The sequence below is a fragment of the Microplitis mediator genome, chromosome 1 (assembly GCF_029852145.1).
Source record: "Microplitis mediator isolate UGA2020A chromosome 1, iyMicMedi2.1, whole genome shotgun sequence".
NCBI lineage: Eukaryota > Metazoa > Arthropoda > Insecta > Hymenoptera > Braconidae > Microplitis > Microplitis mediator.
Genome location: NC_079969.1, coordinates 9,556,344 through 9,581,344, shown reverse-complemented (window position 1 = coordinate 9,581,344; position 25,001 = coordinate 9,556,344). Strand labels below are relative to the sequence as shown.

At 31.3% G+C, this 25,001-nt stretch overlaps 1 protein-coding gene and 1 long non-coding RNA gene across 3 annotated transcripts in view; both read right to left on the bottom strand.

The window, feature by feature from the left end:
• LOC130671197 (uncharacterized) overlaps positions 1–25,001 on the bottom strand; it is a 190,654-nt gene that overhangs the window by 77,849 nt on the left and 87,804 nt on the right. The window lies entirely within an intron of this gene.
• The window catches only part of LOC130670747 (protein artichoke-like), a 53,260-nt gene continuing 32,127 nt past the window's right edge, over positions 3,869–25,001 (bottom strand). For both annotated transcript variants that reach the window (XM_057474264.1, XM_057474352.1), the window contains exons 3-6: positions 13,709–14,004; positions 10,488–13,583; positions 9,592–9,950; positions 3,869–9,034 (exon numbers count right to left, since the gene is read on the bottom strand). In XM_057474264.1, the coding sequence (XP_057330247.1) occupies positions 8,477–9,034; positions 9,592–9,950; positions 10,488–13,583; positions 13,709–14,004 (4,309 nt within the window). In that variant the 3' untranslated portion in view covers positions 3,869–8,476. The remainder of the gene's footprint in view (positions 9,035–9,591; positions 9,951–10,487; positions 13,584–13,708; positions 14,005–25,001) is intronic.

The window sequence follows — 25,001 nt, the reverse complement described above, 5'->3', positions numbered from 1 at the left end:
CCCAAATCTCCATAAATAACTCCTTTACCTTCTCCACCATTAAACATTGACCTCAAAAATATCCCCAATAAAAATATCATGCATCACTCTAAAAAATCCACTTATACAAAGACTTAAATCCCCGATTCTAAAATCCGTTTCAGAGTTTAAGCAAAAATCTAAATCTTACAAAGTTCGTATTATATCTAGGTTCAAACGGTTACTTGAATTTTTCTTTCATACATTTCACATCTCACATCTTATATCTCATATCGTACATCTTATATATCCTCAAGCTCTATTCTACCCCCACCCCCTCCTCTACTCTATACGTTTTATTCTCACGTTCTATTATTGATGTTTCCTATTGAACACACATGCTAGTTTTCTTTACATATGTGTATATATTAGGGTTGTCCTTATGAAGATCACTTGAATTTTAATCGTTACGCCCCCTTAAACTTTTCCAAATAATTAAAAAAAAAATTGCTGCAAAGTTATAGCTCTTAATTTTAATATTAACCCGGCCCCCAAGACAGCGGAAATTTTAAATGGAAAAACACATGCATTTTTATAAATTAAACGTTGAAAATTTATATCTCTGGTACCAATTGATGAAAAAATTTGAAACTTAGTAAGAACTTTGTTACTTGTTAATTAATGATATTTTTTATTAATTTCCATAAAGAACTGACATTTTTTGTGTTTTATAATCTTTAAAGTAATACTCCAAGTGAACGCAGTTTGCACCGATATTACTCCGCTTTTACAGCGATTTAACACTGATATTTTAACACTGCCGAATTACGACTCCTGCTACACCGGTGTAATTTCATTTTAATTTGTAGGTTATATCAATGTGAACATAATACAAATAATTTATTTTGCGACCGTAAAACGTTTTTGTCGTCTCCTAAAAAATTTGCGAAATGTGGGATACGACGTATTGGAATGGCAGTATCGATATGCATTAATAACTTTTTCACAATGAAAAACTTGTGTACTCAAAAATAGTGTATATTGTGATGAAATTTTTGAGCCCGATCCGATCTTGCGATTCCGACCCATCCTATTTTTTTTAATAAAAAAAAAAAGAAAATTTTTGCTTTTGATGCGTCAAGTTTTTCATTGTGAAAAAGCTATTATTACAATTTCACTATTTTTGAGATTTATTTCAAGGAATAAAATGTATAATACATTTCGATAATCGCACTTATATTTTTGAAAATAAAAAAAAAAATAAAGAATTATCAAATTTTTATATATTTAATGTTGAATGTACATTTAGAGCTGAAAAAAATGATATGACTTTACATAATTATCTATGTTAGTCATAAAGTTATGGGTATCCAAATATTTTTTATCCGAAATTCTGAAAAATTCAAAAGTTTTTAAAAAACGATATAAAAATTCGAAAAAAATCATGGATGTGTTTTTCAACAAGAACTATAACATAATAAAAAATTGACTAAATTAACAATGATTGGGTCCACGACCTCGGTGATTTGGCGTAGAATGCCCCATATAAATCTATATATTACGATTTTATGAAGTTTTTATGCCACTAAGGAATCGTACGTTACAGGGTTTAAGAGTAATAAAGTTATTTAAAGTACAGAAAAAAAAAAAAAAAAAATGAAAGGTAACATGAGTAATTACGTAAATTATGAGCATAGAAAAGCGAAATATCAGAGGTAGGTTCTATTAGTTTATAAGGTCTACGTAATGTTGGGAGTTGTTTGACTTTGAATTTAAGAGCTTTTTAGTAAATATAAGTATGAGGGTAAATAAATATAAATATATATTATTTATTTACATTCAGCATTTACATCGTTAAATTTTTTAAATTGTCCGAATGTTAAAGAAGAAAGTAAACAGAGAAATTATTTAAAGTTTGCTGATTAAATTATGTAGAGTTTTAATTATTGGAATGAAGTTTCACAAATCGGTGGTGGGTGACAGACTGGCTAAAAAAATAATTTCATTATTTTGGAAGTAATCAAAAATATCTATAGAGAATTTTTCGCTCTTTAAAATGAGTACCAACAAGAAGTATTTATTTTCAGTGGTTTTGACTACGTAGGGGAGACCAGATATGGTTATCTCGCGGGTTGGTTGTCACAGCAGTCATTTGTGGCAATCGGTTCATCGATCGGCGTCGAAAGGGAGGTGATGAACTCGTGATTCTTCGATGCCAATCGCCACAAATGATCGCTGTGATAACCAACCCGTGAGAGAACCATACCCAATATCTCCTAAATTTGATATTTTTACGTATAAAAATATATAGAAGTATGTGAATGAATTATGAAATAATTAATAGCTCTTGTGGGTACTCACTGAAAAAGGCTTTTACTCTACTACTTTAATAAGTGACCATAAAAATTTACATGGGGTAACACGGGCCAGCAAAATTTTTCTAGAATATTTTAATGTGTAAAGATTGAAAGAAAATTTTATGCATTTTCAACAGAGTATCCACACGCTATATTTATTTTGATGATTCACATAATTATATTTATATATTTATATGTATATGAGTATATATTTTGAGGAAAAAAATAGCAATGTGGGTACTCATTTCAAAAGGGACATAATTTTCTAACTTTTAAGAGACATATTTTCAATGTTGGGGCAAAATGGGCCATATATTTACAAAGTTTAATTGAATGGTAAATTAAAAAAGTTATTAGATAAATAAAACTTTTATTTACCATATAAATATTTAGTACAAAACAAATATTCGTGATCTCAAAAAATATAAGTACAGAATACTAAATATACCAATAAATTTCTTTATTAAGTGTACGTACGTACTTAAATATATAAATTACGTTATTAATTAAACCAAGTGAACCCAAGAGTATATAAATTTTACCTTATCTACCCTAATAATTTTTATAGGTCATTACCCACGTATTTAATAAAGTTCATTTTATTTTAATTATATTTATATTTCGAGCAAATAAATATATATATTTTATTTTAAAAATCTGACCACGAGAATGACTTATATTTTCCGCTGCGTCGCGGCGACTTTTGGTACTAAAAAAAATTTGGAAAATCCAAAAGTGCACACCTCGAACGCTCATGTAATATTATGACTATGTAATCATTTTACTTTTGTTAATTTTTTATCCGAATATTTTTTTTAAATAAGTTGAAAAAAAATGTATCTGTTTAATCGACACGAAATATTTTTTAACGGTACGTTACCGGCGATTTGTCTTTACTTACTAAAAAAATAATAGTTAACTTATTTAAAAAAAAAAAAAAAAGAAATAGCGCTTGCGAAGCGTGGAATTCAGATGAACTAAAAACTCTATATATCTATTTGTGGAGAAAAAATGGCGAATGTGTTATTAGTTAAAACCATCAGTTTTGAGTTTTTATTTAATTATTAATGAACGTGACGGTTTAAAATAGTGATATTCGAAAGGGTATCTAAGAATTAAAATCCGATGCTAAAGAAAAAAAATCAAAGTGATTCATCAACTCTTTCAAGAGATATCGTGCTCACATACGTACAGACCAACTGACGTCCAAGTAAAATTTTTTTCAATTAACTTTTTTTTAATAACAGTCTAAATAAAAAAACTTATTACTATGTCGCAATTATTCAATGGAGTTTCTTTTTGCTATTGGTGCTTTTTTTTTTTTTTAATCAAGTGCTATATAAAATAGTGATGATGATGATGATGATGATGATGATGATAATGATTGGAGTTGACCGAAACTCAGTTTAAAAATTTGGTGACAGTAGAGCACTACCTCTCCGAGGTGTGCAATATATATGAAGTGAATTTATTACTTACCTCTAATTTATGTTGAATAAAATTTTCAATAAAAAAATAATCATTAATTAAAATTCTATTTATTTAGTAATTTACATTTAATTATTTTAATATTCCTATAATATATATGTATATCTATGTATATATACAATTAATAAATTTCTATTAATAATGTTACATAAAAATTAATTAATTACTGATAAATACAGTGTGACTTGAGCTACAGGGATTTATGAATTATTTTCTGGCAGGAATCACTTGACAAAAACTCAACAATTATCGTTATTTAATTTTTTTTTTCAATAATCAATTTTTTTAAAATTAATTATTATTGCTCATTATAGTCACCAATTGACTTATTTAATTTTTGCTCATATTTTTAATCGAACATATTTACAAATCGATTATATATATTTATATATATTAAGGTGTTTCAATAAAAACATTTTATTTTTTTTTTCAAGTCTTATGGTCTTCAAATTTAGTCTTAGGTTTTAAAAAATTCGTCCCAGAAGAGCAGCTCGATATCTCAATCCTACTAAGAGCTCAACGAATAGTAATTCTCTCCTTTGAATTACCTGTGAAAAAATTTTATTTTTGTTTTTTATAAATAAAAGGGTTAAATACATTTTTTATGAATATCAAAGTACATGGTCTCGTAGAAAATTTAATTCTCTACAAAAAAGTATTTGAGTGTTTCTTTGTGCAACTAACAGAAAAAAAGTTATTACGCTTGAAACAATCGTGAATTTAAAAACTCAACGTATTCATAGTTTTAAAGATAATTTCCGGAATTTGTTGCATATACATGTACATACGATAAATCCATATATTATGTGTTATCAGTCACCTGTTTTAAAAATATTTCTGATCTTACTTATTTTCCGTATGAATTTTGATAGAAAAAGAATTTTTTTAAGAATTAACATTTTTCTTTCTGTTTTTTTATATTTAAAGAAAGGTTCTGTTTTGAAAGTCAGAACGTTTTTTTCGCGTGTCCAAAAAAATTTCACAGATGGCATTAGCTCAAACCAAAAAACCTAAATTTATGTTAAAAAACTGTTTAAGGTAATTCACTCGCGATCTATAGTGTGTGCTATTGCTTACTCTCTCACTCGCTATTGCTTCCTCTTTTACTTGATATCGCTTACTCGCTTTTTCTCATTTGAAATTGTGAGACAGATTTCTTTGATTATTGATAACTGTTTTATTTTACTTATCGGTAGTAAAATTATTCTAAAATTTTTTAAAATTAAAAATTTTTTTTTTCTATAATCTGTTAGTTTTTGGAAGATTCTTAAGCAAAATAATTTGAAATATACGTGAAAATTTGATTTTTTTTAGGTTAGTTCGAGCTACTACATGTTAACTGTATTCACTTTGATTGTCAATATCTCGCCTTACAAACGATCAAAAAATCTGATTTTTTAAAATTACATGCAGGGCATCTATCTTGATATCATATTTTAATGACATGAAATTCTTTTGAAAAGTCGGTTTGCGAGTAAACTATCTTAATATAATATAAAAACATAGTTATACTATATAATATAGTTTAAAGCTTCATAACTTTTTTTTCTGTTAGTACTACGAAAAAAAGACTTGAACACTTTTTTGTAGAGAATTTAATTTCCTACAAACATGAGTCCTTTGATTTTCGAAAAAAATTTTTTTACATGCAATTTAAATGGGAAAATGAATAATCGTTGAGCTCTTAGTGGGATTGAGATTTCGAGCGGCTCTTTTGGGAGCTTTTTTTTGTTTGTACTTAAAACCAACTTTTAAGACCATAAGAAAAAATTTTTTTTTTTTGAAACACCCTAATATATATAAGTGGTATTCTATCTTATATATATATAATAAATTATTTACATCGATTATAATTTATCATTAAACATTATCAATAAATCTATATATATATTTAATTAAATTTTAATTGTAAAAAAAATGTAAACAAATTTAATTAATTATTAAGAGCGTTAATAGAAAATCAGTCTTCAATGCAAGAGATACAAAGATTGCGTTTAATTTAGCGCATCGTTGTTTGAATTTTTTTTTACTATACATTGCTATTTATATATTTAACGGCTATAATTTTTTAAACAAAAAAAAAAAAATAAATAAAATGAAATGAAATAAATTAATTTTTAAGTTATTAATTTTTTATACCTTTTGGTCATAGCATTACTTGGAATAACATTTCTCACAGATTTCGATTACATACCTTGAAAGCTTATACTTTGAGGTTAAATCTTCATACTTTAATGACCAGCTTCTTCAATCGTGAAAAGGAGGTTCATTAAAAAGACTTTGCCAAAATTAACCTCAATAATTTTCCAACAAAGTTACAACTCAAAATGTAAAACCTAACAAACGAGTTTTTTCCATTTCTAACTTTTCGAGCTCTGACTTCTCATTATTACCCGACTAATAATGAGCAATTCCCAGCGAAAACTATTGATCTTTAGCTTCAAACCTTTATTTTTCTACTGTCTTATGATACAACTTGTTCATATATAAAAACTTTAAGTATGTATTTTTTTTTCGACATCCAAGAGATCGGTTTCACGAGTCTCGATTTAACCAAACAACAAAAATTTTCTTTTCTATATCGTCCTATTGCTTTTCAACTTTTCGTTTCTTTTCAATTTCATATCTCGGTATGCGTATTCGTTTAAGTTCCGTACACCGAGTCCCAGCGGATTCGAATTACAGTAACTTACCATATTCTACCGTCTTAACGGTAAATTACCATATTTTAAAGCAAAATATGATGTTTTACTGTAAAACGAAGTACATGGAGAGAAAAATGTTGTCAGAATAAGTATACGTATCACTATTCTAGCTATACGCTGTATACTCATTTTACTTAATGATACGCCGTATAGCCAATTCAGCATACAGAGTTTCCTCACAGTGGATCGTCAAAATGACGATCGTGTCCTTATTTTAGGCGTTATATAAATCTCTGACATGCCTATTGCGAAAACTCTATGATTTAGGTAACCAAGAACGATCTGTCGTATAGTCAATTTAGCTACACGGATCCTCACGCTGGCAAAACAGTTACCTGTATCAATAAAACTACATATGTTTACAAAAGTTATTTCGTCCCATTTCTGGGTAAATCTCGTAACTGCCAAATTATAATTTTTTCAGAAACCGGTCAAAACATCTATTCTGTTACACGTGCGTTAACGGTAATATTAAAATTCAAAAGTCTTTCGAACATTCTGTTATAATTATTAAAATTTGAAGCTTTTTTTTACGCAATAGCAGTACTAAAGAATGTTTTTCACTCATAATTTTAATTATGAAAAAAATGTAGTTACGAGGTTTACGCAGAGAGGGGATGAGTTATTTTGATGATACGTCATTTGAAGATGCATCCCATGCAACAATTTTTATGACAAATTGCACGTTGCAAGTTGCAGTTTCCTTGACCAGCAGGTCAAGGCATTGATCACAAGAATCTTTTGATAGATACAACATGAACTTGCCCAAGATGACGTACATAAGACAATCTTGTAATAGCCTTGTATTATTCTTATGAAAGTATCTTGCGGAAGACCCTAGGTGTCTATGTCTTTATAAATCTATAAATTTATCACAAGATTTTAATGCAAGATTTTAAGACAAGATTGTTGTAAGACTTGTACATGATATTGTACAAAAGAATATTGAAGATGTCTTGCTCAAGATGTGTTAGTAAAGTTACTTACGCGTATCTTAAGCAAGTCTTGCACCAGAAATTACTTGCAGACACTAACGCATGTCTCGCGCCAGATTTGCTTAAGAAGTCTTAGATTACACTCTCTATCTCACATCTATCTCTGTCACTTCACCCCGGGATCTTGTATCGTAAGCCAACGTAAGGGATAAAGTGGCAGAGAAGGAAATGAGATAGAGAGTGTAATCTAAGACTTCTCGAACAAATCTGGCGCAAGATATGCGTTAGTGTCTGCAAGTAATTTCTGGTGCAAGATTAGCTCAAGCCACTGTACCAATGCACCTTGAGCAAGATATCTTATATTTTTGCACAATTCTTCAAGTACAACATAACACAGTTTTTTTAAAGTTTTACACAAGACTTGCAATTTAAAACTTTGTACCAGTGTCTGCAGCAAAATCTATAGTTATATAAAGACGTAGACAACTAGTGTACTGGTGGACAGGCTTGGGCAAGATTGCAATAAGATAGTTATATGGGATTGGATAGTCATTCTGACAATATTTTTCTCTCCGTATACAGTATTGCTAAATACCTTACGGTGTACCTTATGGTATTTTACGGTACAATGTTGCAAGGTCCGATTGTACAGTGAAATCCTTTATTTTATGAAACAATACCATAAAAGTACGGTACTGTAATTTTTCTGAACACCGTAAATTACCGTACTTAACGGTATCTACTGTAATTTATGATACCTACCATAATTTTTTAGTAATTTACTGTAATTCGGATCCACCAGGAAGAATACCAGGCACGAAAATATTTTATTGATTCCTTACCTAACATTTTTCTCATGGAACGGTATAATTTAAGTAGCAAAATAATAATAATAATAATAACAATAATGACAATAACATTAATCCATTAAAGTCAGTTATCGAAAAATACTATTGCAATCTTTGATAGTAATCATTTCGATGTCACGTACGACACCGGAATAATTACTATCATTAATAATATTAAATTTATGCTACGTATTGAGCGTTGTAGTGCCAATATTGGTAATGAAACTTGGGCATGGATTATTGTTGTCTAGCCTATCACCGCTTTGGAGTGAAAAATGACGATATGACATATACTCCGGTGGATTGGGCGCCAATGGCTGTTCCCGTTTCATAGCCGCTCTTTGTTTTTTCATTTTCATGTAACCGAGTATCGATACCAGGACAATAAAAACAATGAAACCCATACAGCTACCGACAATTAAACCCAAACGACGCGTTAATATATTTGTTAATCCTGTACGCTCGGAAGTTGTGTCGCCGGTTAAAATTGAATCAGGAGCATCCAGTGTTTTTACTTCTGTGCAACGGGTCATGGGAGAATTAACCATTACTGGGTGGGCTAAAGATGTTGTGGTAGTGTCTAGTAAATCATCAGTAGTATTCCACTGCAGGGATGTTAAATCTTCTGGTAGTGGCGTCATCCAATTTCCGAGGCCTAATACGCATATTAGATACTGGGTACTTGGCTGAAGTTTCGATAATTGGACAGAACGAGCTTTTGGATCCAGTAATTTACCTCGTATCTATTGAAGGAGAAAATAAAAAGTTATTTTTATATTCATGTGTGGTAATTATGCTGTATTTTTTTTTTTTTTTGATCAACTCTTTGGAAAAAATTAATGCTCTGGCTGAAGTGGGAAGGGAAATTCCGCTTATTTGAATACCCACATCGATATATTTGGATGAGGAAAAAAAGTCACATATAGCAAAAAAAAAAAATTTTTTTTTTTAACTTTTCGGAAAAATTTGACAAATCAGAGGATAGAGAATGTTATTGTGGATAAATTTAATAGTAATGTATGAATTACCAAAAATATCTTATGACCTTATTAGAAACTTTTAATTAGGACAGGAAGTGATTGGGAACGAGTGAAGATAATATACTCTTGTTGGTACTCATTTTAAGCGGAATTGAGCGAGTGATAAGAAAATGCTATTGATTTTTTTGTTAAAAAAGTTTTGCACTCGAAACATTGGCGAGTTTGGAGCTTTTATTTTAGGTACGAGCTTAATTTTGCACAATAAATGGCTATTTGGGAATTAAAAAAAAAATATTATATTGTGCGATACAAATAAATACCTCGTTGACATTGTCCAAAGTATGATAGGCAACTTGGTATCCATGTAAACCAGAGTGATTGCGACTTTGCCAGGAAACTAGAACGGAGAATGGCTGGATGTCTTGAATAGCGAGCTTGATGACAAGAGGCGATGAACAAAAGGCACGTGGATCAAGGTCAAGAAACACTAGACCACGCAATTCTGGCGGCTGCTCGCAACGCAAAGACCCGGTCGAAGTTGACGACGCGGCAGATGAGTCGATAGATTGCATACCGACACGGTTATTGCTGTTACGATGGTCAATACCCACTAACTTTTGATGGTCACGTAGCCATTCCCATAGTTCTTGTGATTCACACCCACAATGCAGTGGATTTTCTATAACCAAAAATTTAAACGGAATTTCCAAACTATTATTATTTGATTTTAGATTAAAATTTAGCTCGCAAACCACAAAGAAAATAAAATTTATTTTTTTTATGTGGGAACTTGAAAGTTGCAATCGTCACATAAAAGTTACGATCAATTTTATATTAAATCTTGAAAGACATAGGTACGTAAAGTTTATATCTATTGGAAGCGATAAAATTCGATTTAAGAGCGCGGGCTTTCAAAGTTTACGCCCAATCAATAGTATACAAACATAAACCTTTTTTTTCTTAATATTTCAATTCGAGATATCACTTTTTATTTTTTTTTTCAATTTACTATATTATGAATCAATATAATGAACAACGAATCGACAGATCGATTTATTGAACCTATTAATTGATAAACTAAACTATCAGAACTATCAGTCGATAAATTGAAACTATAGCCGATGTTTAATTTTGAATCGATACCTAGAACTTTTTGAATCAGTACCTCAAACTAAAAGTTATAAAATTAACTAATTAATACTTTATATGATTTTACCTTCAGTTCGTAGGCTTCTTATTTGCGTCTCTAAAGGTCTGAATGCATTCAATGGCAAATTTTCCAAATAATTTCTACTCAAATCCAATAGCCGTAATTTTTTAAGTGGTCGGAAGGCTTCATTAGAAATTGCATTTATCCAGTTACCATACAAATGCAGCTCGACCAAATTGATCAAATTTTTGAAGGTTTCCTTTCCCACAACCCCAATGTGATTGTATGACAAATCAAGAACCTGTAGCATTTTTAAATCTGCTGGAAATTCTTCCAATTCCTTAAGCCGATTGCGGGTCAGATTGAGGATTCTTAAGTATTCCATCCCTTGCAAACGCTCCTTGGGAAGTAATTCCAAGTTATTGGCGCCCAAATGGAGAGTAAGTAAATTTGGTAGAGCCCGAAATGCGCCCGGAGAAACACGTTGGATGCAATTTTTGCCTAAAAATAGATGCATCAATGCTGGAAATGCTTCAAAGTCCTGGCTCGTCACTATTGACAAATTGGTTCCCGTGATATAGATTTCTTGAAGTTGAGGGTAAATCGCATCGGCAGGAAGTTCGTGGATTCTCAGTAGAGGATTCCGTGTGAGATTTAGCCACGTCAATCCTGGCAAATTTTGTCCAGACAACGCAACTGCTGGTAACTGTAGGAATTTGTTTTCCGACAAATCAACGCGCCTAAGTAACGGTGAGTTTATGAAAAAATTAGCTGGCAATGCAGACAAATAATTGTTGCTCAAATCAACGGCCAATAGACGCGTCAAATTGGACATCGCAAATCCAAACAATGATTCGATTCGATTGTTACTCAGATCTAGTTCCCTTAAGTAGACGACGTTGGTCAGACTTCCCATGTCCACAGTGACAATCCAGTTGTGTGCAAGAGATAGAATCTCCAAATTGTCAACGTTCAATAGCGAAGCGTACGGAACTTCCATCATACGGTTGTAATTAATCTGAAGCTCCCTCAACTGCCCAAAGTGTTCAAAAATACCCGATGGTAAATTACGCAGTGAGTTGTTGTCCAGCTGCAGCCTCGTTAAATTTAAATTCCACTTGAATGTCGTCTCTTCCAAATGCACTAGTTCCACATTATCTAGAACAAGTTCTTGCAAGTTCGGCAGCCCGCGGAAATTCCGCTCGCTCAAGTAAGTAAAATTATTCTGGGCCACAGTCAGACTTTTGAGACTTGATATTTCCAGCTGCGTTAGCGCTTCCGCAGTCAGGAAGTTTTGATCCAAGTTCAATTCCTGCAGCTGATGCAAGTCAGCGAAGGTCCCATTGTCAACAGAAATAATCGAACAGTTTCTTAAATTGATAATTCTGATAGGTAGCTCATGTAGGAACATCGCGGCATGCAATTTAGTCAAATGATTGTTTGCCAGATCAAGAATCCGCAGCTTTTTCAAAGCAGTCAGAGCATAAGCTTCCAAAAAACGCAAGCCATTGTCCTGGAGATAAAGCTCTTCTAGCTCATGTAATTCCGCGAAAGTCCGTGTAGTAATTCGCTCCAGTCGATTCATACTCAGTTCGATAAATTTCAATGCCTGCATTGGCTTAAATGCTGAGTCCTCGATTGAAGCTATCGAATTGTTTGTGAGATAGAGACGTTCCACTAAAAGGAGGTCACGGAACAAAGCAGCTTGTAAGTGCGTAAGCCGATTATGTCCGAGCCACATAATTCTCACTGACGCCTGTCCACGCAAGGAATCGTTGTGCAACACGGCCAGTCCGTTACTGTCTAATTGAATCGATACGAGTGATCCGGCTGGAGTATCTGACCCCCCCGATCCAGACAATTGAAACACGTCCCCTAGAGATGTCAACTGATTGCCTTGTAAATTTATGTGTTGCAATGAATTCAATGTCTTCAAGGCACCAGTTTCTATGCCAACGATTGCGTTGTTTTGGAGATGGAGTTCCAGAAGCTCATTTAGGGGCGTAAAGACTCCACGTTTTATAAGAGTGATTCGATTTTCTTGGAGACGTAGCTCGCGTAGTTGATTGGTTTGACCGAAAGTTCCGGGCTTGAGGTCCGAGATCCGATTCCCATCGAGCGAGACTGCGGTCAAGTTGCCGCAGGTGGTGAAAAAGTCAATTGGGATGCTTTCAATGAAGTTGTTGGACAAGTGTAATTGGGTAAGTTGGTGTAAGCTTGCTAAACCTCTTGCATCTACGCGGCGGATTGCGTTCTGTTGGAGGTAAATCACAGCAAGATTATCACTACCAACAAATGATTCCGCGGGAAGTTCCAGAATGTTGTTTTCTGCCAAATAAACTTCACGGAGCTCTGGAAGCCGACTGAAGACACCGCTCATGTAGTGAATGTGGTTGTGACTCAGCTCGATGTTGCGAAGTCTGGGATTAGATTTGAAGGTTGAAGTGTCCAGAAAGACAATTTTGTTGTGGCTAAGATCAATGGACTCGAGGTCAGTCAGGGAAATAAAAGCGTCCTTGTGGACGGTTTCAATGGAATTGTAGTAAAGGGACAGAGTTTGTAAATATGGGCAGGGAGCGAAACAATCAAAAGTCAATTCGTCAAAATTATTGCTACTGAGATCTAGGATCAGAAGACCTGAGAGCCTTGAGTAGCCATCATCAGGCAGTTGGGAGATTTCGTTCCAAGCCAGACGAAGGGTCGCCAGATTTTCTAGGCGACGCAATGCTGACATGGGAAAGAGATTCAGCTTGTTTTCTGAAAGGTCCAGATCGCTTAGTGTGGCCTCTAGACCAGCGTAGCTGTGTTCAGATATCTTGGAGATCATGTTGCCTTTTAGACTGAGCTTCAGTAGTTTGAGGCCCCAGAAACAATAGGACGGCAGATCTTGGATTAGATTGTTTTCAAGATCTAGAGCTGCCAGCTTGTGGAGCTCAGCGAGAGATTTCTGAGGGACTTGAGTCAGTCGGCTGGATACTATAGCTAGTGATTCTAGACTATCCTTAATAGGAATGAACGCTTTCTCATGCACATCGTGTACATACGAATGAGAGATCTGAAGATGCCTAATTTTAGAGCCTGGAGGAAAAGATCTTAGACGTAGCTCCACTATGCTTTTGTCAAGCTCGTAGATACTCAGTGACTGGACCACCGTCGTCGGACCTGAAAACAAATGGAACTAATTTTTCACATGCTATTCAACACATACCAATCTTGAGACTTCTTGCAGATGAAATTCGTCCAACCATCTCCAAGTCGACGGCCCCAAAAATAAAGCTACGACTTACCTCCTTCATTCAAAACACTCTGCATAGTCTTCCTCAACGTGTCCTCATTGGCCCCTGCGCACTCCAGAAACAGGCCATCCTCAAAATTATAACAAGGACAACCCGGAATCTGTTCACTCGGTGGGCATTCAGCGGACTGGCTGCTTACATTGGGCGCCACACCCACAATTATCATAACGAATCCATAAACGAGGAGCTTTTTCCATCTTTGGCATCCATCTTCATTGCCTATGTTATGATTATTCCTCAGTTTCAATTGGGTTGCCATCACGTACCCGAACATACGGTCGAAATTTCTGCAAACAAATTTAAAAACTATTTTGATGAAATGTGTGCAAGGTTGCTTTGTTGACATGACAATTATCACAATAATAATGATAATAATAATAATAATAATAATAATAATGAGAGGGTATTATAGGGATGTAAGTATGAAAATAAACATTAAAGGAGATAGAAATGGAAATGAGAAGAGAAAATAGTAGAATAGGTTGTGAAAACTATAGATATTGTGTATATGCTTTATAAATGCAGCAGTCTGTTGTCGTTTATACGACCTGTGAGCGTAGATAGATACTATTATTATATTCTGTCTGTTTATATATTATTCTCTTGCCCGGTATTCTCGGTGTACTGGGTTTAAACAAATGTGCATACCGAGATATGAAATTGAAAAAAACGCAAAGTCAAACAACAATGGGACGATATATAGAAAAGAAAATTCTCATTGTTTGGTTAAATCTAGACTCGTACAATCGATCTCTTCAATGTCGAAAAAATAAAATAAATACTCGTTATAATAACATATGAACAAGTTGCATAATACGGTAGCAGAAAAATAAATCGATTTTTTGGTCGATAGTAGCGGTTGGAACATTAAAGTAATCTGAGGGTTAAAAATTTACGCACGGAGATTAACAAAAGTACGATTTAGAGCTGAAGATCGATAATTTTAGTTGGGGTTAGGCCCAGATTTTTAGCCTCTGAGGCTAAAAAGATTTTTGAATCAATTAGTTTTGCAATTTTTGAGTTTATTAGAAAAAAAAACTTCTATGAAATTCTTTTGACAACGAAATCTCGTGAACGATTAATCCGGGTTCGATGGTTGAGGCAGCATTCGATGCAGCTTATAGAGCTTTAGAGCTAATTCGATTGTAAAATATATCAATTTGCTAGTTTACAAAATATCCGAGAAAAACGCAAAAAAACAATTTGGTTTTTTATTCATTCATCGACGATATTTCTCGAACAGATTATCAGATTCGAACGGTTTTGGCGGCAATCGAAAATTTTTATAGATTTCTAGAGCTGATGAAATTTTGGAATTTATTAATCGAACAGCTTTCATAATATTCATGAAAAAAAAATAAATAGAGTAAGAGCACCAGTACCCAGCCCCTAACCAGTAGCCAACCGGTCATATACTTCAACATTGGCTCAAAATATATGTATTGTAGTATTTCAACTTATAAATTAATATCACTTATACACTACAATCATAACACACTTATATTATAAATAACAAGACTAAAATTAACAGCAGTAAAAGAAAGGCAACGAAAGATATAGTTTAGTGATATACAGATATATGCTGTTATGCTGTCAATATAAGACTCCCTGATTAAAAAAATCGATTTAAAGGGATTCAAAAAAAAATTCTTTTTAATACTTTTGAATACCTTGAATATTTTTGAATCTCTCTTCTTATGGGCATTTAACATTGCAAATCCCTTTAAATCGATTGTTTTAATCAGAGCTGATTGACTCTAGTCGCGCATCTATAAAACAAGAGAAAAAGGCATTTGTTTTCTAGTTATTCAAATATTTTAAAAGATCAGTTTCACATTCGTTACAGTATACATAATTTGACATGAGGTGGCTGGCTACTGGTTAGGGGCTGGGGACTGGTGCTCTTACCCTAATTTATTTTTTTTCCATATTTCTTAAATATTTTAAAATCTATTTGATTAAATGATATCAAAGTCGCACGAAGAAGAAACAGAACCACCAAAATCGGTTAATTTATTAAATATATATGGTTTACATCCGCACATACACACACACATATCTCTCTTTCTGAAAATGTCAGAGTAGCATTTTAGAATCTTCAGAAGTCAACATCTGATAAAAACTCGATTTTTTAAAATCGGGGTAAAAACAATAACTTCCCAAACTTTCGAAAATTTGTAATTATCTTGGCGGGAAGTTAAAAAACAAATTTAACTTCAAATTACAAGCTTTCAAGGTATCTCATACAAATGTATTTAAAAAAATTTGTCCTCCTCAAATCCTCTAGGAAGAGTCAGTGCCAACTTTATAAAAATTTATTCACAACAAATCCCGAAATAAAATCAATAATAAATATTCACCATATCGCGTCATCCGACACTTTTATCACGTACTTCTTGTCAACTGCTCAATACAAATATAAATGTAAATATAAATATGAATATAAACTGACATAAAAATAAATAAAACAACCTAGAAGTTCCAAACTGTCGATCTCAAGCGAAAAAGACTGAGTTTGTCAACTACGATCGTCACTAAAATAAATAGCTAAACTCAAACTCTGATTCGAGTATTTTTTCGTAAATAAAACTTGCTAACTCAATGAGAAAACAAGTGCAATGTCAACATGACCTTAATAAAATTTTAAACTCTGACTTTTCTATCATTTTTCCCCAACACTTTTTTATGCACTAATTTAGTTATTTTTTTTTTTTTTTCATTTTTACTGGGGTCTAAAGTATAATGAAGCTTAATGGTCAGTTGAGTAGTGTGCTCTGTATATGATAACAATAATAATAACACTAGTAGGGCAAAAGTTTATACTGCTGAGTTAAAACAATTTAGAATTCACGACATTTCGGCAGACAAAACCAAGTCTCAACTTAAAATGTGTCTGGTATGAATAATAGACAGCAATCTCTGCACTTGTACAGTAGTCCGAGGGATCTAATGCAACATTTAAATCCTTTTGGAACAACATTTATAGCATAGTTTAACTTTAGTGGTTACATTTCAAGTAAATTTGCACTAAATCTATCATTGTTTTTAGTCATAATTGGCCGATTTCAATTCAAATGGATGCTTTTAGTCATCACAGTTACTCAGGGCACTCAAATAATAGGTTATGTATGCTCAATGCTAAGTAATTATTTGAAAAACCCGAGTGAAGTACTCAGTTAATTTGTAGGTTAGGAATACTATGGCTGCTTCAAACTGAAATTTCTGATCAACTATTAGTTTTAGGATTCAAATTGTCAGAACAATTCTTGCAGGAAAATCAATTTGCTGCAAGATTATAAAAGACCATTTTTTGTATCAGGAATAGTTTAGCGGGAATATGTAATTAATTATTAAAACATTAATTTTTTCCCATTCAATCTGAAACAGTTGAGCATAAAATGGTTGAAAAAAGTGCATTAATTTCTAGGTTATGAATTTAAAAAAAGACAAAAAACTCTGCGAACAATAACCTCAAATGAAGTGACTTGAGTTATGATAAAAAGAACGGGAAGTAAGCAGACGGAAATTAGAATAAAAAAAAAATAGCGCGGTCTTTAAATTTATTTGAAAATATTTAACTTCTCTTTGTATTTACAGAAAATATTTAACAATAGATTAATCTACGTATTGACCTATTGAATATTTCATACGAAACAGGAATCGTGGAATTCATTGATCTGCAATGCGTTTCAAATTCTACTTGTATTTTCATGATAAATCAATTCTATTCTCATCCTCGTACTCAACTCGTACTCATCTACATCTATATCTCTATTCTATTCCATTTCATTCTATGTTTCCTATCTTTTAGTATATATATATATACATACAGACACGATTGCCTATGAAATTTAAAAGAATTGAATTTTTAAAGAACCCCCGCATGGAAAATAATATATATGTAAAAATTATGTATCACATATAACATCTATACACACAAAAAAAATATGTTGGATGTTTTGCGTATATGTTCATATGTATACACATTTATCCGAAAAATTAAAGGAACAAAAAGTATTATAAATTTTTTAGGGATTTTTAGAAGGCTGTATTTTCGTGAAAAATAGTCACATCAAAAAATTGAAAAACAAAAAAACAAATTCCAGCTTGAAATTTCTAGTTTACAACTTTCATCTTGTAGAAATTTTTTTTTGAGCCACGGTTATTGCGTAGTTATAAGAAGTAGCTTGAGACGAAAATTTTCTAAATTTTTTTATTTTGTTTTCTGAGTCTATGAGCTCGGGAAATTTTTTTTTTTTAGAATATGAATGCAAAACTTAGTTAGAAAATTTATTCAGCTACAATTTGCATTCTTTCTGTCTCTGTACGACAATTTTTTGCTAAGATATCGGCCCTCGAAGGAGAAAGGATTCTTTTGTCTTTAAAATCAAAATTTTACGAAACAATTAAACGAAGTAATCATCATCAAAATTAAATAATGAATTTTTTCGACTTTTCTTACAATTTTGCGTTAGTATAACAAATTTAAGGTAATGAACAAAAAAAATATTCAAAAAATTAAAAGAAAAAAAAATTCAGAATTTTTATTCGTGAAATCTTGTAGAAAAAAAACAATTTTATAGTCATTTTTTTTTTTACTTATTTTTAAAGGTGGTCTGTTTTGCTCGTTTGAAGGAAGATTTTTTCTACGACAATTGGAAATTAGGTTCAATCTTCATCTGATAGTCAAACAAAGAAGATTCTCTCACCCTCTATATATATATATATATATATATATATATATATATATATACATATTTATGTTAGCGCAAGTAAACAATCGATAGGAAATATAGTATAGTCCCAGAAAAAAATTAATAAATCGAACATTTATTTTTTCTCCATATCTTAACAGATTCATAGTCTCCCTTTTGAATATAAAGATAAACACACGGCTACATCTACCGCAACATCAAAACCAGTATCCGAATGAGAATCAGAATCAGAATCCGAAATCGAATATAAATAGTGAATCCAATATGATTCGTGCTTTACATCGTTCGTGGACGTTGTTTGCATACCATGTAAAAAGTAAACTCTCTACAGTCTAGTATCTGTAGTGTCTAGTGTCTAGTCGCTATCCTACTTCATTAATTTATACATTTTATTATAAAATGAACAATACGTATATATTTTCTATAATCTATGCAAACATATTTTATTAAGACTATATTTCAAATTATTACAGGAAAATATTATTTTTAGATCTATATATATGGACTAGGAGCGTGCGAATAATTTAAACTTACGATAATTCGAAATATTCGTTAGATTTCGAAGTATTCGTAATTTTTGCTATTCGAAAAATCGGAATTGTTTGTAAATTGTTGTCCTTGATTTTTTATCTGAATGATTTTAATTTTTAAATTAAAACTGGATATTCGAATTTTCATTAAATAATGCAATAATTTACGAATAATTGAAATTTCTAATTAAATTATCACACAGTTAAAAATATTGTGTATCTGTGTTAAAAAGGGTCCGCGTTAAATTTTTTGTGTTGATTATTTTGTGTCAACACAAATCTCTGTGTTACTTTAAAACTTTTAATCGATCTACTGTTCAACACTTTAAAAGTGTTACCGAGTACAAAATTTGAAATTATCAACATTTATTAAGTGGTACACAGAAAAAAAATTATGGGAAATTTTGCTATACATTATGGGAATAGTTCCCATAATGGTATTGGAATTGTACCCATACTATTATAGGGGTACAATATATGGGAATAGTTCCCATAATAGTATGGGAATAGATCCTATACCAATATGGGAACCATTCCCATAATATTATGGGAATAGTTTTCATACTATTATAGGAACCATTCCCATAATATTATGGGAATAGCTCCCATACTATTATAGGAACCATTCCCATAATGGAATGGAAACTATTCCTACAATATTATGGAAGCTATTCCTACAATATTATGGAAACTATTCCCATAATGTTAAAGGAACCATTCCAATAATGGTATGGGAATAGATCCTATACCAATATGGAAACCATTCCCATAGTATTATGAGAATAGTTCCCATACTATTATAGAAACAATTCCCATAACGGTATAGGAACTATTCCTATAATATTATGGGAAGTATTCCCATAATAGTATGGGAACCATTCCCATAATATCATAAAAATTTTTTTTTGCAAAATAGTGTAGAAATTTCCCTTATGATATGGAGAGATTGAAATGAAGCTTCTTCGACGCTAAATTTGTTAAAAAAAAAAAATTTTATAAAATTTTAATGTTTTTGCCAAATCCCAATTTTTTTTTTCAATGTTTGAATTTTAGTTTTTATATTTAATACTATTTCGGTGCATAGTAGAAGTGATTACCTCACTTTTCTTTGAATTAATTTTTTCATGATAGTATGGGAACCATTCCCATAATGGTAGAGGAACTATTCCAGTAACATTATGGGAACCATTCCTATAATATTATCGGAATGGTTCCTATAATTTATGGGAATGATTCCTCTAAAATGTAGGGTTTATTCCTATATATCATGGGAATGATTCCTACGAATTATAGGAAACATTCCTATAATTATGGGAACCATTCCTGTAATCATAGGAACTGCTACCATAATTTATGGTCATAATTCTTATGTTGGTATAGGAAAAAATTTTGTAGAATTATGCGAAATGTTTTCCATAATTTTCTTTCCGTGTACTTTGAAATCAACACAAAAAAAGTGTTGGAGCGACAGTTGAAATGTGTTAAAAAAAATGTCTTTCTTCTATTCGCGCAGGAAGCGCCATTAAGCATCAGTTCTGCTTGATTATCAATTATTATTTTTGTGACATAGATGTTAGTTATTTTCAATTGGCTATAAAAAAAATCTGTCTATCGGTTGACCCTGCGGGCCAGCCCTAAAACTTCCCGCTGTTTTCGAGCTCGAAAATACTTTTGTATGCCATTGTTTTTAAAAAAAACCGATTTTAGCATTTCTTTCTCCCACGATATCTCAGGAATGAATTGACCGATTTTGATGGTTGCGGCGGCAATCGGCGTATTTTATTGAGTTCTAGAGCTGATAAAATTTTGAAATTGTTTGGTTCAGTTGTTTCGAAGATATTCGCAAGAAACTGTTTTTTACCATTTCTTTCTCCCGCGATAACTCTCGAACGAATTATCTGATTTTGATGATTGAGGCGGCAATCGACGTGTTTTATTGAGTTCTAAAGCTGATTAGATTTTGAAGTTGATCGTATAAGTCGTTTCTGAGAAATCAATAAAAAACTAAAATAAAAAAAAAATTTTAATTCTTATTCTTGGTATAACTTGTAAACTACATGACCTATTTACCCCAAAATCTAATCAAGACTGAGTTTTGGTGAGCTCTTTCGATCGCCACCAAGTACATCTTAGTTGGCCCAAATAAATCTTTTTTTCAGTGTACAAAAATAAAATGTAAAAGTTAAGATTTTTCTTGTTTTGCCATTAATATTTAAAAAGTTTTAAGTTACTTCTCATATTACCCGAATTTTGTGTTGAAATTTAATCACAAATAGTCTGCGTTGAAAAATAACACAGATATTGTGTGGACCGTTTCCAACATACAGATTGTGTTGATTTTAACACAATATTATTTACTGTGCATATTCCGATTCAATTCAATTCGGACAGTATTCACACCCTTTGATATATGTATTTAAATGAAGGATAATAGAATTTTTGATTAACACAAGTCATAAATTAAGACAAGAAATAAATCAGTATGACAATTTCGTGTTAAAGTGCGAAAGTAAACCACTTGTTCAAATGTAAAGAGCTTATTTGAACAATATATATATATATATATATGAATGGTAGAATATGAAGTTACAGGTATTGTGTAAAATACGTGTAGTGAGAATCCTGAAAATAGAATGAGATAGTGGATATCAGTAGGTAGACTTACACGAACACGTACACGTCTACGAGTACGAACGACCACGAATACGGTAAAATGTAAATGCTATTGAAATAGGGACAGAGGAGCGAGAAAAGTTAAAAAATATAAAAAAACATAAAGTTTTTAAATTGAGGAAAGAAAAATAGAGATAAAATACAATGAAATGGAATAGATGAAGATTGTGTTTTTTAATAGCAAAAAAAGAAGATATTTATTTAGAGATGCCCGAATGACTTTTTTATTTTTTGGGATAAAATCGCTGGAGAGAGAAGAGGTCAAAGTGGGCTCAACTCTATGGAATACCACTTAGATAACGATGTTGCTAATTAAAATCAACCTATGCTTTGGAATAGTTTGCATTCAATTTCAATTAATCCCTTTTTTTCGTTTTTTGAATCGTGTAGTTACTGGAAAATTTCTTATTATTTAATCCTAAAATTTTGACAAATATTTAAAATAAAAGTTTATAAACCCAAAAATTAATAATTTCCAAACTTTGCTTAGATTCAAAACTCTATATCTCGAAATCTAATTGTCGATAATCGATTCGTAAGTTATACAAATTATAGCCCACAGCTTAGAATCTCTACTAAATCTACCCGCATTTCTTTATCTTTATTACTATTCGATAAATTTAAAACTCCCCCCCCCCCCCCAACAAATTTTTTTTTAAATTTCTGTAATTTCAATCAATAAAGAAAATTTACTGAGCTAAAGTCTTTAAATAAAATCATAATTAATTTCTTTACTTTTTTATTAATTCACTATTTGTAAATTCAAAAAATACTAAGTATAAAACGTTAGCATTAAAATTTTTAATGAACAAAAAATATATGATTTATTAATTGAAGCTGTTAACTTGAATAAACTTTATACTAAATATTTATTAAGTATATTTACATTATTAAAGCGAGTAATTTTTTTTTTACCGCTAACTAAATCCTTTTTAAAATCCAAGGCGAGAAGTCTTCCATTCAAGATGGAGAAAAAAAGAGATTATATAAGATAAATAGAGATTTTATAGATGTCCGTTTTTTTATCTTTTTTCTTTCTTTTTATTCTTTGTTTTTATAAAACAGAAAAAAGTCGGAAGGAAGTTGAGGAAGAAATGGTTAAAGAGGGTAGCGAAAGTTGAATCTAAGAACTGAAACGAACATTAAAGATAGTGATTTTAATCTCGAAAATTAGTCTCCCGAGAAGTTTGATACCGTGAAGCGTAGTTGATGATGTAGTAGTAAGTCTTCGGTGATAAGGAAACGTGAGGATACGACCAAATGAGTAAATTACGTGTGCCAGGGGAAAGGTTAGTGTGTGAGTTGAATTATATTTTTACACAAATAAATCATTGTTAAAAATTTTTTTAGAGATTAATTACTAGATTGTTAATTTTAGATAGCTAACGAATTTATTACTCCCAGATCTTATCTAGTTTTTTTTTTCTAACGAATGTCAGATTGTTTTTGTTGTGGTCCATTTCACTTCAGAGGTAAAAAAATGGCTCGGTAGGATCATTAGGAACAAAAGTTCATTTGGGTCCATGTCAATCGGGCGAATAGTTTAGGAGATATTGCAGATTTGAAAAAATTTTTTTATTGAAAAATTAGAAATCTCTAATTCGAGGTCGGAGGTTCGAATCCAGGCTCCAGATTTCAGTAATTTTATTTTTTTTATTTTTCCACTTTTCTTTATTCTATAGTTTTTACAATCTATTGAGCTTCAAGAACTTCTTTATATTTATCAAATAGTAAAATGTTTAAAAAATTAGTGGAGTATATTTATTTAAAAATTACCCAATAAAATTAAAAAAAAATGTTTATGACGTTGACAAAATCCGATATTCCCTGCGGCAACACTAGCGAAATAAACCTCCCACCTTGAAAAAAAAAACAACGAGATACACTCAATATCGATTTTATACTTTTTACATACCCGTACATTCGCATTTTATCGTACTCTCATCACGACATGGTGCATACGCTTTGTAGCTACGTCAAAGTCTCGTTTCACAGCACACAATATCCCACAGATTCATTCATGCATTTATAGATGTATAAATATATATATATTTATGCTCTCGTATTTTTTCTTTGTGATAAATAAACGATTAATTAAAAATTCATTGATTCAAGTTAAGCATATTTTATCAGATTCATTGAATTAGATATTAATTATAGCCCTTAGTCTGACGTGCTATGTACTATGACACCACTATGCACATATATATATATATATATATATATATATATATATATATATATATATATATATATATTTACTATCATGGATGAGGAGGACGATAATTAATCTCTGTAAGGTAATCTATTGTTTTATCGATAAACTCATTATTTAATATTATATTTATTATATATTGTATACTCAATTATTTATTATTTAATATCAATTATCATGACACATGAATTTTAATTGGGTATCATATTGAATAATAAATAACGTTAACTCATTATTTAAAATTTAAAATAATGAATTTTTAGATCGTGGCTATAAAACTTTTAAAAAATTGATTTTAGGGAAAAAAAAATACGAGACCATTTTTCTAGGGAATTTTATGATCTACAATTAAAGTTTTATTCAATTTTTACTGATCTCAGATAGTTTCTGAATTAATTTAATATTCGAGTGATTTATTATTTTTTTTTTTAGATATTTTAGCTTTTCATATTTCAGGAGCCTACAACTTTTTAATTATTTATTTTAGAAAAAGAATTTTGAAAGCTTTTTTGCAAGAAATTTGGGATTTCACAAAAATTATAACAAACGATGACACAGAATTTTTAATAGTTTCTGAGGTATTTGAGCTTCAGAAATAAATGATGAAATAACGAATAAAAATGAACAATAAAAATATGACAGTCGAGAATTAGTCGAATGAAAAAATTACAAAACCTTTAGAACGTAATAATCGATTATTAACGCGCGGAAAAACATCCAGAAATTAAACCGCAGTCAACTTTTTGTCATTGATATTAATCAGAAAATAAACAATTAAAAGCTCTGAGCGGTAAAAAATATATAAAACCATTATTAAATGCATGCAATTTAGCTCGAGAATTCCAGAAAAATGTCTAATAATATTCTAGATTTTTTCGGAACTATGTCAATTTTGCATAAAGTTTCTACACGGAAAGAAATAAATAGAACTGGCTACCATGTCAGATAGTAGTCAGTGCCATCTGTAGAAAAAAAAATTGATATAGCAGTGGGTCCTATCTACGTAGTACTGGATACTCTCTACATTGTACTCAGCGCCATGTCGGATGTTGCTCACGACTATCTTACATATTACACTCTTACATATTGCCCAGTTCTATGTACGTAGCAGCCAGTCGTATGTCAGATAGCAAAGGTTACTTTTTAAACAT